The 16,163-nt window shown below is 43.5% G+C and overlaps 1 protein-coding gene across 1 annotated transcript in view; it reads left to right on the forward strand.

The window, feature by feature from the left end:
- Positions 1-16,163, forward strand: part of LOC307223408 (IgGFc-binding protein-like) — a 46,107-nt gene that overhangs the window by 11,636 nt on the left and 18,308 nt on the right. Inside the window, exons 7-12 of the mRNA XM_079989376.1 lie at positions 524-1,094; positions 1,845-2,044; positions 2,288-2,668; positions 3,646-3,924; positions 14,020-14,110; positions 15,658-15,708. Of these exons, the coding sequence (XP_079845502.1) occupies positions 524-1,094; positions 1,845-2,044; positions 2,288-2,668; positions 3,646-3,924; positions 14,020-14,110; positions 15,658-15,708 (1,573 nt within the window). The remainder of the gene's footprint in view (positions 1-523; positions 1,095-1,844; positions 2,045-2,287; positions 2,669-3,645; positions 3,925-14,019; positions 14,111-15,657; positions 15,709-16,163) is intronic.

A 16,163-nucleotide genomic window follows, 5' to 3' on the forward strand; every position in this document is an offset into this window, starting at 1 on the left:
CCAGCTCCTGCCAACCTAGCAGTTCGAAAGCACGCCAGTGCAAGTAGATAAATAGGCAGGAAGGTAAATGGCGTTTCTGTGTGCTCTGGTTTCCGTCATGGTTTCCCGTTGTGCCAGAAGTGGTTTAGTCATGCTGGCCACATGACCCGGAAAGCAGTCTGTGGACAAACTCTGGCTCCCTTGGCCTGAAAGCAAAAAAAGCTCAACACCACATTGTCGCCTTTGGCTGCACTCAACCGTCCAGGGGTCCTTTACCTTTTACCTATTATTTCAAATGAATAACATGTCCTTCTTATGCAAAGAGAGTCCAGGGCAGCTTGCAGTCATAAAATTACAGGAAAACCATTTGGTATAATAATTAAATTGCTTTTAAATAATGGTGACATTTCTTTAGATCACTGGAATGAAAAACAGCATGTGCAAAAGGATATGTGTGTGTCTTTTGTATTTGTGTGTGCTTGAGAATTTGCGTGTGCTCAGAGCTGACCCCATGAATTTGCTTCTTTCTTCTTGGCTCATGCAGGTGGATGAAGAATTCTGCACTTTGCCAGTGAATAGAGACGAGGGGAAACTCTGGATCACTCAGGAGGGGATCAATATAATTGTCCATGCATCCTTTGGCCTCACAGTCCTTTATGATACCTCTTCCTACGTCCGTGTGTCTGTCCCCAGCACCTACCAGGGACACATGTGTGGCCTGGGTGGCAATTTCAATGGTGACGAGAGGGACGATTTCATGCTGCCTAGTGGGGAATCTGCACAAACGGTGGATGAGTTTGGGGCCTCCTGGCAGGTCCCTCTGGATGGTGCCATCTGCTCCAATGGCTGTGGTGAGGAATGCCCCACTTTTGATACAGTCCAGACAGCACCGTATGAGAATGATGACTCCTGTGGAATGATCACGTCAGAGACAGGGCCATTCAAAGACTGCTCCTCATTAGTAAGCCCCTCAGATTACCTTGAGCAATGCCTGTATGACTTGACCGCGGCCAAAGGGGAGCAGGAATATCTCTGCCGAAGCCTTCAAGCCTATGCAGCTGCATGCCAGTCTGCTGGAGTCAAGATTGGAGCCTGGAGAACAAAATCCTTCTGTTGTAAGTTGGATGAAAAAGTTTCTTCATTTCTGCCTTTTCGGTAGTGAGTCTCTCCAATACCCATAGTAGTATGAGTCTTTGATTGAGCTATGTTGGTTTCAGTGCTATGAGTTTACTTGTCTTCTGCATTGTTTCCTCAAGCCTTTCTCTCCCACTTATCTTTCCATCCATGGAGAGGACACAAAATAGATGAGTATATTAAAACCCAATGTGAGGAATGTTAAGTTCTCAAGATGTTGCTGGACTACACCTCCCACCATCCCCATGTATTGGCCATCCTTTCTGTGTCTGGTGGGCATTGTAGTGGAGCAACATCTGGAGAAGGTTCCCCATCCCTGATAAGAAGCAACAAAGGAGAAAGGAAAAGTGAGAGACAGAGCTTTGAGGTTTGGAAGTCTAGTGACATCTTGCAGGGATTGCATACCTCACTGGATATCTGATGAGGGCAGTGGATTTCCAGCTTTTTACAAAGACTTTGCTGTCTCTGACTTCACCTATGCTTGACGTGCATATTTGTAAAGAAACCCAACTATTATTTAAAAGCCATAAATATTTGGTGACCTCTCCTTCAAAGGAAACCTGCTGTTCCTGGAACTTCTCATAACTTGGGGAAGTGTTGTGTGCATGTATAACAACACAATACAGAGAACAGAAAATAGCTGAAAAGAAAACCTGCTTCTTAAGAAGACTCTTTCCTATTCTATGTAATGAAGAATGTCTGGTAAACATGGCTTTGATTTGTCTTCTCAGCCCTCACCTGCCCAGCCAATAGCCACTATGAGACTTGCACTGGATCTTGCGATTTCACCTGTGCCAGCTTGTCCACTGTTGTGCAGTGCTCAAAGAACTGCTTTGAAGGCTGCCAGTGCAATGACGGCTATGTGTCTGATGGGGATGCATGTGTGCCTATGAACAAATGCGGCTGTGTGCATAACGGTCTGTACATTAAGGTAAGGCCAGCTTTGCTGGTGGAGCATCATGAATGTTGAAAGAAAACTGGTGTGCCTATGGTACAAGCATTTGCTGGAATTAGATCACTGTCTCTTTCTATTCCTACATGTAGATCTTGGAAGGACAGCAAGCTAATTTTCACAAATAAATAAAATAAACAACAACAAAAAAGCAGTGTATTTGAATGTTCAGTCTTTTCCAGATCTCACAGCTATGTCCCTTGTTCTGGGATTTCCCTACAGGTTGGAGAGGACATCTTCTCAAGCAACTGCACGGAAAAAATAACTTGCAATGCCACAGGTCAACTTGTTTATGAGAAAACCAGATGCCAGGCTGAAGAGATATGCATGCTTAGAAATGGTGTGCGCAGCTGTGAAAGCAAGGAATACCAGTGCAAACTCACTCCAGGAGCCCAACTCTCTACCTTCGATGGTGCTTTGCGCAAGTACCTCTGCAGTGGGGTTTATGACATTGCCACCGTTTGTGATGAAAGTGTCCCCTACTGGTTCAGGGTGTCAGTGAGCATCGGAAAGGACAGTGACAATGTCTTGGTAGTTGGGAGAGCGGTCCATGTTTTCTTCCAGAATGCATCCATCACTCTTAAAAGGGACCACAGGACATGGGTAAGAGAAAGTCAGGAGGAACAGTGTGTTAAGCTCTGAGAGCCATTAGTAAAGTATTGGGCTCGATTGCTGTCCCCTCCCGTTTCTGCACAGCCAGGAAGAGGAATAAACCTTGATTCAGTTGTATGTCCTGCTGTGCCCGGCCTCTCATTATGTACTAATTGGGGATCAATATATTTTTGCTTAAGAAAAAGATTCTTGGCAATTGCAAAACATGCCAATTTCAAACAATGGATGATGAAGCTGGCTTGTTTAATGAATCTCAATTCCTGGTAGTGGAAATTGCAGGTGAATTTATTCCTTCTCCTGAATGAATGTGGGGAGAAGAGGGTAACACTTCAACATGAGGCTTAAAAGATCTGAGCACAGTTTAGCATTACATGGGAACTGGTCCAGTGTGGGAGGAATCTCCTGATAGTTTATGCCAGGGCTGTAGATTCAGAACTGCTGAGAAACCCTCATTTTTTAAAGAAGCATTTCTTCTTTATTGTAATCAAGTGTTGTGCTTGCTTCTTCATCCAATGCATGGACTAATGGGGCACCAGCAGATTCTGTGCCTCTGAGTTGCCCTATGACTCTTGGAAGGATCTCTGCATCGTTGACATTAGCTCTTTTGCTCTGCAGCAGTGCTAAAGCGAATCAGTGGGGAGAATTCATAATCATATAAGACTTTTGTTCTCAGAACTTTTCGTCTCATCTCTCCAAGACCAACTTCTGTGGGAATTCAAAGGCAGCATCCATTGGCAGTTTCTCTTCATTGTATTCATTTAATATTACCTGAGCTAGAGCATGCAACTTCCGTTTATTCATAACAGGCTCCCCTGTTTTTTGACTTCCAGTTGCAAAGTTTGACAGCCTCTGGGGTGTTCCATCTGATAGCATGTGGGGTTGGCATGGATTTTGGTTCTCAGGCTGCTGCTGGCTTCTTGGCATTTACTCGGTGCCAGATCTCATGTCCCATTCTTTATGTGTTCCAGGTAAATGGACGCCTGGTAAGGCTGCCATACAGGATTTCCCAAACCATATCTGTGAGCGAAACTCAGGACGGGATCCTAATTAACCAGGCCTCTCAGGTGCAGGTTCACCTTCGCTCTGATGGGGAGGTGACGGTGGGAGTCAAGAAGACCCTCGCAGGAAAGCTGTGTGCCCCATGCGGAAACTTCAATGGGAACAGCTCTGATGACTTGAAGCTGCCCAATGGGATGGTCGAGACAAACACTGCTGAGCTCCTACATGCCTGGGAGGCCAAAGACTTCTAATATTAGTAAGATCGCTGTGACTGTATTATTATTATTATTATTATTATTATTATTATTATTATTATTATTATATTTTAATTAGGAACACGGGTGGCGCTGTGGGTAAAACCTCAGTGCCTAGGACTTGCTGATCGCAAGGTCGGCAGTTTGAATCCCCGCGGGGTGAGCTCCCGTCGTTCGGTCCCTGCTCCTGCCCACCTAGCAGTTCGAAAGCACCCCTAAGCGGGAAGGTAAACGGCGTTTCCGTGTGCGGCGCTGGTGCTGGCTTGCCAGATGCCGCTTAGTCACTCTTAAGCGAGATGAGCGCGCAACCCTAGAGTCGGACACAACTGGCCCGTACGGGCAGGGGTACCTTTACCTTTTATATTTTAATTGATATGCTACTTAATGCCAAGATGGCTTCAAAGAGATTTGCCAAACTTAGGCTGGATCTGCACTGACCTGTTTAATGTTACCGTGGTACCTCAGGTTACATACGCTTCAGGTTACATACGCTTCAGGTTACATATGCTTCAGGTTACAGACTCCACTCACCCACAAATAGCACCTCGGGTTAAGAACTTTGCTTCAGGATGAGAACAGAAATCGTGCTCTGCTTGCGCAGCAGCAGCAGGAGGCCCCATTAGCTAAAGTGGTGCTTCAGGTTAAGAACAGTTTCAGGTTAAGAACGGACCTCCGGAACGAATTAAGTACTGAACCCGAGGTACCATTGTATTAGAATGATTATAGATATGTTGTTCTAAAACATCACAGGGCATACTTGTAAATTAAAGCATTTTTAACCCTTTTTTTTGGTCAAAACACTGTCTCCCTACTGCTGGTTGCTGGTTGCTCTGCAGTGCCTTCCGGTGTCGCATTTTAATAGCACATTATGAACATTAAAAGTAGGACATCATATGTCCAAAAACATCATTGAAACCCTTCCTTAAAGTGAAAAACCACAAGTGTAGATCTGCCCATGAGAACCTACATTGTACTGCATCATTAAAATAAAGAATAATTAAAAATACACTGTAATTAAAACCTAAAAGAAAAAAAATCCCATTAAATATAAATGTCCATGATTAGCACATCTACAATCTTTAGATAAATGTGCTAATCATGGACATTTATAATTAATGGGATTTTTCTTTCTTTTTGGTTTTAATTATGGTGTATTTTTAATTATTCTTTGTTTTAATGATGTATGATTAGCATATGGATACCCTCTAAGTGTGCAGGAAAAAACAGGACATCCCATTTTTTGTGGGTGATCGCAATAGCCATTTTGGGTGCTGTGATCTCCCACGCTTTCATGTTGTGCTCTCATGCAGCATCCCAAAATGCACTGTGAAAAAGGGCTTTTTCCAGGGTGAAGTTGTGGCAAGGGTCAAGTGACTCACCTGGGAGTGTGTCCCGGAAGATGTGTGTCCCGGTTTTTGAAATGAAAAAAATGAACAGTATGCATATGCAGCGAGGCAAACACATTAAAACAACGCAGCAATTAAAGCAGGAGGCCCAGGCGATGAGATTAAAGGAATGCCTGTGTAAACAGGTGTCTTTTGAAAAGCTGGCAGAGTGCCAGGACAATTGGGTCTGTCATATTTAAGCAGGGAGTTCATTCCACAATGCCAATGCAGCCAGTGAAACCCACCTCCTAGTCATCACAAGCTGATAATTACTGGGCTAGACAAGTTCCATTTGTTGATCTTAATTCCCTTACTGGGCAACAGAGGGGAAGGACTGAGCCACGCTTACCTTTTGCCTTGTGCTTTCCAGGTACAGCTCTGTGCTTTAAAGCTCCAAGTCTGAGTGCGCTCTCTCTCTCTCTCTCTCTCTCTCTCTCTCTCTCTCTCTCTCTCTCTCTTGCCCCAGAACCTTTCCTGCTTTCATCCATCCATCATCTACTGGAGGAGGCTGTTTCATAGCCCAAGCCTAGTCATGTTTATTCGGAATGATTTCAGCTGGAGTTGCTTTCACATATGTATGTTTAGAGTGGCAGAGCTTGCACATCACAATACGTCTGAATTTCTGGTTTGTTGTGGTTTAGATCAAAAAGAGGATGTGGGTGCCCATGGCCCAGTCACTCCTGCTTTGCTTTTCCACTGGTGAGAATGGGGTAAACCAGCCAGAAAATCTGGGCTTCCTATTAACGTTCAAATCAGGGATTGTGGTTTGTTGCTCCCACACTTAGTAAGAGAACGGCAAGTCATGGTTTGTGTTTGGCTAGTGGTTGTGGCTTACTGGAGAACAACAAACGATGACAGCTGAATTGGATGTTATAGGAAGTCAAAGTTTCCTGGTTTATTTATCCTGCTCAAGCCAGCAGAGGGTAAAGTTGGAGCAATTGGGCACCAGAACACCACTAGCTCACAATGTACTATGATGTGTAATGTCTCTCCCGCATTGGTTTCTACAGCCACAATGTATCAGCCACAATGTATTCCCCCGGGAGTGGGCCCAGCCAGTACTCATTGGCCAGCTGGGCCTGACCCCTAACGAATGTCCACAGGTTATTGGTTGGCAGCCCCATTGTAGCCCACCCAGCTGCCAGTTCACTAGCCTGGCCCGTGGTCTGGTCCCAACACTGCCCACCTTCAAAGGTGTGTAGACATGTCAGCATGAAGACAACCTTTGTTTTTGGGCAGTATAAGCCAAAACAGTATAGGCAGTGTAAGCCAGCGTATAGGATCAAGCTGTAAGCCTTTTAAAATCTCCTTTCTTTGTGAATTCCAGAACTGCTGCATCCTGGAATGATTCCATACTCATTTCCCACCCTCTTCTCTGACCTGGACCTATCTCCTGAGTCCAACACACAAAGCAGAGTGAAGGGACGCCATTTTGTTCAGCGTAATCACAGGAGCAGGGAAATTATTCTAAACCAGTAATCATCACATTCTTGCTCGCCTCAGCCCCCTGGATGCTGCTGTATGGAAAAGAAGATTATTAATGCTCCTGCAAACTGAAGAATAAAATATCAGAAGCCATAAAGTTCTCAAACTGTGAACTTACCAGCCATCCACTGGAATGGATAATTTTGTCCCAAGAGCATCATTTCTGGGACATTATGGCATTTCAAGGGCAACAGCAAATATCTGAATGCAATAAAGGAGAAAAGTTAGCCTCCAAACAACAGAAATAAAATAGTCTGGAGCTATTAGTAGCAGTGCAGAAAACTGCAAAGACCTTTAATGTTTTGTGCTGTTTTTTTTTAAAAATTGGTATTTGATTTTACAAATTCATTCACATCCAAAATCAAAAATAATGAAAATTACACAAGATTCTTCTGAATCTCGGGACTTCTCCCCTCCCCTCCATGGGTTCTTTGGTTAACTTTTTCAACTGCATACCATAAATCCTCCTAAATTTCAGGCCTCCATTGTATCCAAAGTCTATGTAACATTGCAAGAGTTATTTAAGGCCTTCCAAAGAGTTCAGATATTTACAGTAGTCTGTCAAATATAATGTAAATTTCTCCCATTCTTTGTTGAAGTTTTGACCCTCCTGGTTTCTGATTTTCCCAGTCATTCTCGCCATCTCTGCATAGTCCAGTAGTTTAGTCTGCCAATCCACTCTGTAGGGACCTTGTCGTCTTTTCAACTTTTAATGTTTTGGGTCATCTTGGGGCCCCAAGGCCTTCAGCTGCATTGTTCTGATTTTCCACAAAAATAACCCATGGCAGCAAATTGCCTGCTAAATAATTACCACTGTTTGCAAACAGACTGTAATTCTATTTTTTAAAAAATCATTGCTAAAAACTTTATCATTTTTATTAACTGTATTTGCATACAAGAAACAACAGATAGTTTTAAAAGGTGTTTTAGTTTCAGAAGATGCATGGACCTCAAAAGAGGTATTCCCTTCCATCTGGGAGAAGCAGGCAGACCTCTGCTGAGGCGATGTCTGCCACCCATAGATTTATTGGACTTAGATTTTAAAAAATTAACATTTTAAACTCTTTTTTTAATGGCATGATTAATTGGAGGCACATTCTTAATTCAACAAATGTGTTGTGAATACCTCCACATGTGGTGGGAGTGCCCCAAAATCCAACTCTTCCGGCCATCAATCATACAAGAAATATGCAAAATAACTAAGCAAGTATTAGAAATCACCCCAGAACTGGCCCTACTAAACATCCCACTCACATCACAAAGAGCTCATAACCCACCTACTCTCAGCACCCAGAAGCATCATAGCCAGACACTGGAGAGACCTGTCAGGAGTAAGCATGGATCGGACCAATGGTATCACATAGAAACAGCCTTATTAGAAAAACTAACCAACAAACTGAAACTGACACGGGGACAAACAGACAACAAGACAACAAGAAACCGCCAACAGCATACAAATCAATCTGGCTAAACTGATCCAAACACACAAACATGAAAACAAATTTCACTACAGCCAATCAAAGACAACCAGCCACACTCTAGGCCTAGGCCACCCTCAACCTCTCTCATCACCAAAGAAATACAACAAGCGAATAGTAAAGAGAATCCACACAAGTGACGCTGACACAAAACCCCACACATACACTAAGTAGAATAAAAGCATTGCCACTCTACGCCACCCCACTCTCATTGCCCCCTCCACCTCTTCTCCCCTTTTCTTCCCAATGTAACACTAATAAAACTGATATGTAGAAAATGCACCTTGGAAAAAAAGACAAATGCACATACTTTTGTAAACTGAGAAATCTTTAATAAAAATATATGAAAAACAAACAAATATGTTGTGAAGTGTTGTGTAGATCCCAAATGGTTGTTTCGAATGCCAGTCCTACTCAGTACATACCCACTGAAATTAATGGACACAACTAACTTAGATCCTTTAATTCCAGTGGGTCTACCCCCAATTTCTAATAGCAAAACCAGACACCTTCCTCAGTCCCAGCTGCAATAAAGAATATATCCCCTGTATTGGTCCAGTGTTTTTTCCAACTACGCTTTCCTTGCCTGTTGTGATCCTACTTAGGGTGACTCAACTCAGCCCTACTGAATGGGACTCTGCTTTTCTGGATGAGACCCCTGTCCTTCTAGCAAGTAAGGATGTTGATAAGAATTTACTTTCCACTCTGTATTCATCACTTGCAACACTGCTACTGTGCATCTTCCACAAAAGCAGTGCTATTTTTCCTAGAAAAAGAGGTGCCAGAACTCACCAAGAACGCCTCCCTTGTTCGTTCTCTCTCTCTCTCTCTCTTATTTTTTTTACATAATTTTTATTAATTTTTCATTAATAACAATCCAATGGAGGCCACATGAATACAATGCCAAATCATGCCAAATCACAATACAGCGAAAAGTGCCAATTAAACAGTTCCAAATTAAACATTTTTGGATGACTTCCCGTGTTCCGGCTATCAGGAGTTGATGTTATTTCTTGATCCTGTGCCAATTCTCTTAATTAGTCCAAGTTCCACAATTCTGATCTTACTCCTTTGTTCTAGCAGCCACTGATGTAATGACTATTGATCATATTTTTATAAATCCATATCCATTAACCTGCAGAGGAAATTTATAGCCTGTAGCTGTGTGAAATATTTGTTTACCTTCTTCTTTGCTTCATGTTGCAACCAGTCAACTTTCTTCAACATTGCCCCTCCTTTGAGAACTCATTTATAAGTACGCCATAACTTCTCCATTTTGCTTTGAAACCGAAAGCAATCCAGGGCCCAGCCGAGACTTCTGGACCACTTCCAGTGTTTATCTCCTTGTATCTTCTAACAAGCTGGCATCTCACCCAAACTGTAATAAATCAGAACTAGAGCTCTCTTTGGGTGGCGCTGTGGTCTAAACCACAGAGCCTAGGGCTTGCAGATCAGAAGGTCAGCGGGGGTTCGAATCCCTGCGATGGGGTGAGCTCCTGCTGCTCGGTCCCTGATCCTGCCAACCTAGCAGTTCGAAAGCACATCAAAGTGCAGGTAGATAAATAGGTACCGCTCTGGTGGGAAGGTAAACGGCGTTTCCATGCACTGCTCTGGTTCGCTAGAAGCGGCTTAGTCATGCTGGCCACATGACTCGGAAGCTGTACGCTGGCTCCCTCGGCCAGTAAAGCAAGATGAGCGCCACAACCCCAGAATCGTCCACGACTGGACCTAACGGTCAGGGGCCCCTTTACCTTTTAGAGCTCTCTTTAATTGGCAATGTTACAAGTCATCACAGAATTTCGCACAGTCTGTTCTTTCAAGCATTCCGTAAAGAAAACCATAAGATCTTGTTAAATCCATCTGCATTCCATACACAGCTGTAATCCATTAATAATTTCACTCCATTAATAATTGATTCTTTCTCAGTGAAGGCCTGCCGATTCATAGCACAGCAAAAAATAATGTAAAGACAGAACAACATAGCACTTACATAGCATTCCAATTATGACGACAAGAGTGCTCTCCAGATCAAAACCTTGGCGCTCAGTGGCTGATTCATTTTGCAGGTTCTTTTTCTCTTTCTTCCAAAACAGGTCTGTTTCCGAAGTCCAAATTCAGATATATCTTAGAAGAAACAGATATGTCTGCTCATGGCGACCACATTGGGGAGCTTCCAATATGTGCATTCACTCTGCATTCCTGCCCCCACATTCCATCGGAGCGAGAGGCAGTTGGATGATCTGCAAGAGAAAGCCCTCCTTCCCTGAATTGGGAGCGGGGGCTTGCAAGGATAATTACTCCCAAATTATCCTTAATTAACTGCATGGCTGGCATCCGCTACCATGGGATTGGCAGTTTGCCATGGCGGCTGCGCCAGAAGTCCTCCCTTGTTCTCTTATAATGGCAATGGTGCCCACCCGAGAGGTGCCAGAACTTGAGTTCAGACTGGAAAAAAGCCCTGCACAAAAGCCCTGTTATTTGTCTTACATAATTATGGAAGTTACTTTGTCTAAGTCCTTATCAAAGTCCATTCAATGAAAAGAAAGGCAATGCAAATGGGGGAAAATACACAATCAATTATATATCACTTTCAGACTCAAAGCAACAGCAACAGCAAATACCAGTCATGTTTGCTGGATTGATTTCTCTTCCAGCTATCACCATCGTTTTCTTTATAAGCTGCTTTCCCATTGCTAAAGCTAGAGAGTTCCAGAAAGACATCTACTTCTGCTTCATTGACTATGCAAAAGCCTTTGACTGTGTCGACCATGGCAAACTATGGCAAGTTCTTAAAGAAATGGGAGTGCCTGATCACCTCATCTGTCTCCTGAGAAATCTCTATGTGGGACAAGAAGCTACAGTTAGAACTGGATATGGAACAACTGATTGGTTCAAAATTGGGAAAGGAGTACGACAAGGCTGTATATTGTCTCCCTGCTTATTTAACTTATATGCAGAATTCATCGTGCGAAAGGCTGGACTGGATGAATCCCAAGCCGGAATTAAGATTGCCGGAAGAAATATCAACAACCTCAGATATGCAGATGACACAACCTTGATAGCAGAAAGTGAGGAGGAATTAAAGAACCTTTTAATGAGGGTGAAAGAGGAGAGCGCAAAATATGGTCTGAAGCTCAACATCAAAAAAATGAAGATCATGGCCACTGGTCCCATCACCTCCTGGCAAATAGAAGGGGAAGAAATGGAGGCAGAGAGAGATTTTACTTTTTTGGGCTCCATGATCACTACAGATGGTGACAGCAGTCACGAAATTAAAAGACGCCTGCTCCTTGGGAGAAAGGCGATGGCAAACCTAGACAGCATCTTAAAAAGCAGAGACATCACCTTGCCAACAAAGGTCCGTATAGCCATGGTTTTCCCAGTAGTGATGTATGGAAGTGAGAGCTGGACCATAAAGAAGGCTGATCACCAAAGAATTGATGCTTTTGAATTATGGTGCTGGAGGAACTCTTGAGAGTCCCATGGACTGCAAGAAGATCAAACCTGTCCATTCTTAAGGAAATCAGCCCTCAATGCTCACTGGAAGGACAGATCATGAAGTTGAGGCTCCAATACTTTGGCCACCTCATGAGAAGAGAAGACTCCCTGGAAAAGACCCTGATGTTGGGAAAGATGGAGGGCACAAGGAGAAGGGGACAACAGAGGACGAGATGGTTGGACAGTGTTCTCGAAGCTACAAACATGAATCTGACCAAACTGCGGGAGGCAGTGGAAGACAGGAGTGCCTGGCGTGCTCTGGTCCATGGGGTCACGAAGAGTCGGACACGACTAAACTACTAAACAACAACAACAACAAAGCTATGTTGAAGGTGGCTTACAGCAGACAAAGATTTACATTATTACAAAAGTAGCCATAAAATAAATAAGACACATCAAAAAGTACACAGCAAAATCAAACCATTTCCATATAAATCATAGCAACACTTAAAAATAAAAGAATATATATAAATAACAACAATATATCAATAACTCCCTCAGTAGTACCCCAGCCCAAGAGTGTGTTGAGCTTTTGTAGCTGCAGTCAGTCAATGCCCTGTCCTCCCAGACCAGGTGAGAAAAGGCTAGCAAGGCAGGGAACAGATCTTCCAGGACTCACAGCTAGGATGGTTGATGGATATAGGATGAATAGGCGAAAATTAGCATTTTCAACTGCCATTTCAATTTTTGTCAGATTTCTCCAACAGGCAGGCCCAATACATTTTGGCACCTGAGGCGAACTACAGAATCACGCCTCTCCCACCCCTCAGTTTAGGATGCATAGTTGTCAACTTTTCCCTTTTCTTGCGAGGAATTCTATTTGGAATAAGGGAATTTCCCTTTTAAAAAGGGAAATATTGACAAGTATGTTAGGGTGAGATGCAGGTGATGGTGTGGAAGAAATTTGCTTTATCTGAAAAAAGTACAAAGCCAGACTTCTGAGCACAACTCCAGTGCACACCACTCTGTAGCCAGCACACAATGAAGCACACAAAAGTCAAGCTGTAGTGTTTCGTGCCCTCAGGAACTTTCAAGAAGTCACCTGCTTTTAGCATTCCAATTTTCAGACCCACCCCACCTACCCAATGCACCCAATAACACGCTCAGATATCAGGTTCAAATCCCAGCTTGTAAAGCTCACATGGTCGCCTTGTGCCAATTGCAGCCTTAGCCTAACCTAGGCCACATGATTATTGATAGGGGGGGAAATGTACAAGCGAAGGCACCCTCTCCATGAGCTGACAGGCAGGGAGTAGGCAAGCAGTAAAGGATGCGCACAGGAGAGCTCACAGACAGAGGAAGAGGCAGCTATGGCAGAGGCAGCAATGGGTGGATCCGCCGCCACTCGCAGGGGGTCTAGATCTGCCACTGAAGCAGCATGCTTCATTCTGTGTCATGCAAAATATCCCTGCTAGTAAATAGCACTGATTTTAACCCAGGCTTCCCGGACAGCCTTAAACTGAACTGGGCATGGCCCAGAGAACATGCAGTTAGCTCCACATGCCCAGTGGTGCATTGGCCTTCCTCTTTTGCAAACAGCAGTTTCCAGTTCCCAACTCAGAGAAGTTTCAAAAGCAGTCTCGGATATGGAGATAAGCTGTTCAAAGCGGGAAACTAAAATGTCCAATTGAACTGTTCCCTGAACTAGCTCTCTGGATTTTGGCCGAGAAGAGCATTCCAAGGTCAGTTACACTTTCTTTTTTCTGATTATGAAGAAAATTCCCAGAGGCCAAACTCTACTTCTCTGGAACTTGCTAATACATCTGCCTGGCAGTAAGATCCACAACATGTTAGTTTCCTATCCAAACAACAAGTCAGGTCAAGGACACTTCAGTCTTCTGCCCCTGAGCAGCAGAACTGCACAAACAGGAAAAAACTTGCTGTCTAGCTTGCCAGGTTTTGTTGATAGCAAGTACCATAATTCTTACAGAATAATGTCTAGATAAAGCTGCCTCTTTCATCGATGTCCTGCTAATTATTAAGAACTACAACAGCAAACAGGAGGAAAAGTTTGGCTTCACCTATTTCAAGATTCAAATACATTTTAGAAACATTTGTTAAATGCTAACCTATAAGGCACATTGCCCAATCCAGTCAGTTGCAATTTTTTTTCTGGGGCTGAGAGGATAGGCAAAGTTTCTCTGTTTTTTTATTTGACTCTTGCATTTTCCCAAAGCCCAACCCTTATGGACTGTTGCTGCTTTCCTAATAGTTAATTGGGAGATGGGCTTTAACTCCTTCAGCCTATAAAAAGGGAAAGAGCAGCTGAGAGAAAAGGAGAGAGGACCAAATTCTTCTTCATCCAGCCAAGACAAGCTTACTTAGGGGCACAAGGTAAGATATTGTTTTGAACAGTGCCTTGTGATTCTAATCCGCTGCTGATCAAGGGAAGGATCTGTTTGAGATAAACAAGGATCCTTCTTGCCTTTTGTGATTTTGGTGCTGCTAGTATAGTGTTGGATGAATTTATCAATTTTTGTTTCTCTTTCTTTTTAAAAAAATCTTCATGAAAGGTTTTATTTTAATGCAATTTCCCTCGAATATACAGATGCTTGAATGCAGTTCTGCCTCATATACATTTTCCTTAATGCAGTGCACTTTTGTATCTTATTTTCACTAATTTATGCTATTCTTATGTACACTTTATCCAAGTATATGCATTTTTTTGTACATGCCCCTTAGCTAGAGAAGTGCAAAATTCAAAGAATGGTTGTGCTTTGTATCATGTATTGTTTTGGAGAGTGACAATTTAGTCACCCATAAATGCAAACTGAATCGAACTTCTCCCCCATTCCTGCACTGGTACTAGTTAGTCCAGAAGACATTTAACTGAAGAGGGGTTGCAGTGGGTGGGCAGGCCTTCAAAAAGCTGCTTTAGGGGAAATAAGATCTGCCAGCTCTGATTGCTGTATCTTCTGCTTTGCTATTTTAAAAGGCGTCTGGGTGCAAGCCTCTCTGGGGTGAGCCACCAAGAAAACTTTTCTCTAGTCACCATTTGCTTTAGCACAGATAGCGAGGGCTTAGAAGACTTTATCTGAGAAGAGGCAGAACAAAGTTGGGCAAAGTAGTCCTTCAGGAATGCCTCTAGGTTCCAAACTGTTTGGTGCTTTAAAGGCAAGCTGCACTATTGGAATTGTGCCACAAACCAGACTGGGAGCCACTGTTATTGTTTACACACAGTCACAAAATGTTGCCATCTGCTGAGCATGGTGGCTTAATTTTGAACCAACTCCAGTTCCCTTCATTCAACGCATTGCAGTAGGTTAATGAATCAGAGGCAGTTTTAGGGCAGTAGGACTGGTTTGGATGCACTGGGTTGCAGGTGCCACGGGGGGGGGGGGCAGGGCACGGATCCGCAACAATGATATCAAATTGAGCATGAGAGGTGGGGGGCACCAAATCTTAGCACTACAAAGGGCGCCACTGAAATTTGAGAGCCCAAAGTTTGCCACCGAATGAACGCCTGACGCATAGTGTTCTGAAAAAGGACGGTTAAAGGACAGTTCACACTCTTATCAAGTTTCTGAAAAGTTATTGTTGCAACTGCATAGTTGGAAGTTCCCAGTAGAATTCAAAGCAGTGTTACGTGAATATCCTATCAGTGCAAGGCTTTCTGCTTGTGCAAGGGAACATTTCCCCCCCTCTCCTGCCCCTGCCCCATCCCTCACAAATCTGTTCTAGGCATTCATCCAAACCTCTAGGGCAGATTTGTGGGGAGGAGGGGAGAGTTTGGTTGCACAAACATAAATCCGTGTGGCGACGGAGGAAGTGCTTTGGAAACTGCCCTGCGTTTCATGTTGTAGGAAAGGCAACGTGGTCGGATTTGTATTTAGAGTTGCATAAAACAATCTGTCTTACTTCTTTCCTATATTCTTTTGCAGCTATGGCAATGAGGTTATTGTTCCTCTTGACTGGTCTGGCACTATTGAGTGGTAAGTAAACTCGACCAAAGGCCACCTCCTTATTTTGGGGATGGCCAGTAAGGGAGCATGTGCTTTCATATGGCCTGGCACGGTGAAAATTTACTACACAAATGGATGTGAAAGGGGATGCTGGTATACGTTCAGTATGAGCCACTTCCTTAAAAGTTATTTAATTTTTTTAAAAAAATATTTCTTATATAGAGCTACACAGTCATCATTGAAAGACATTTGCATTAACCGTCCCCTCTTATTGTTTATACTAATTTGTTGCACCGATACCTCCCTCTCCATGGAGGCGCAGATTGCAGCTATAACAAAGGCGGCATTTTTTCATCTCCGCCAAGCTAAGCAGTTGGCTCCTTACCTCTCTCGCCCTGACCTAGCCACTGTGATCCACGCGACGGTCACCTCCAGACTGGATTATTGTAACTCGCTCTACGTGGGGCTGCCCTTGAGACTGACCC

This window comes from Podarcis cretensis, assembly GCF_951804945.1.
Source record: "Podarcis cretensis genome assembly, chromosome: 8".
In the NCBI taxonomy this organism is placed as follows: domain Eukaryota; kingdom Metazoa; phylum Chordata; class Lepidosauria; order Squamata; family Lacertidae; genus Podarcis; species Podarcis cretensis.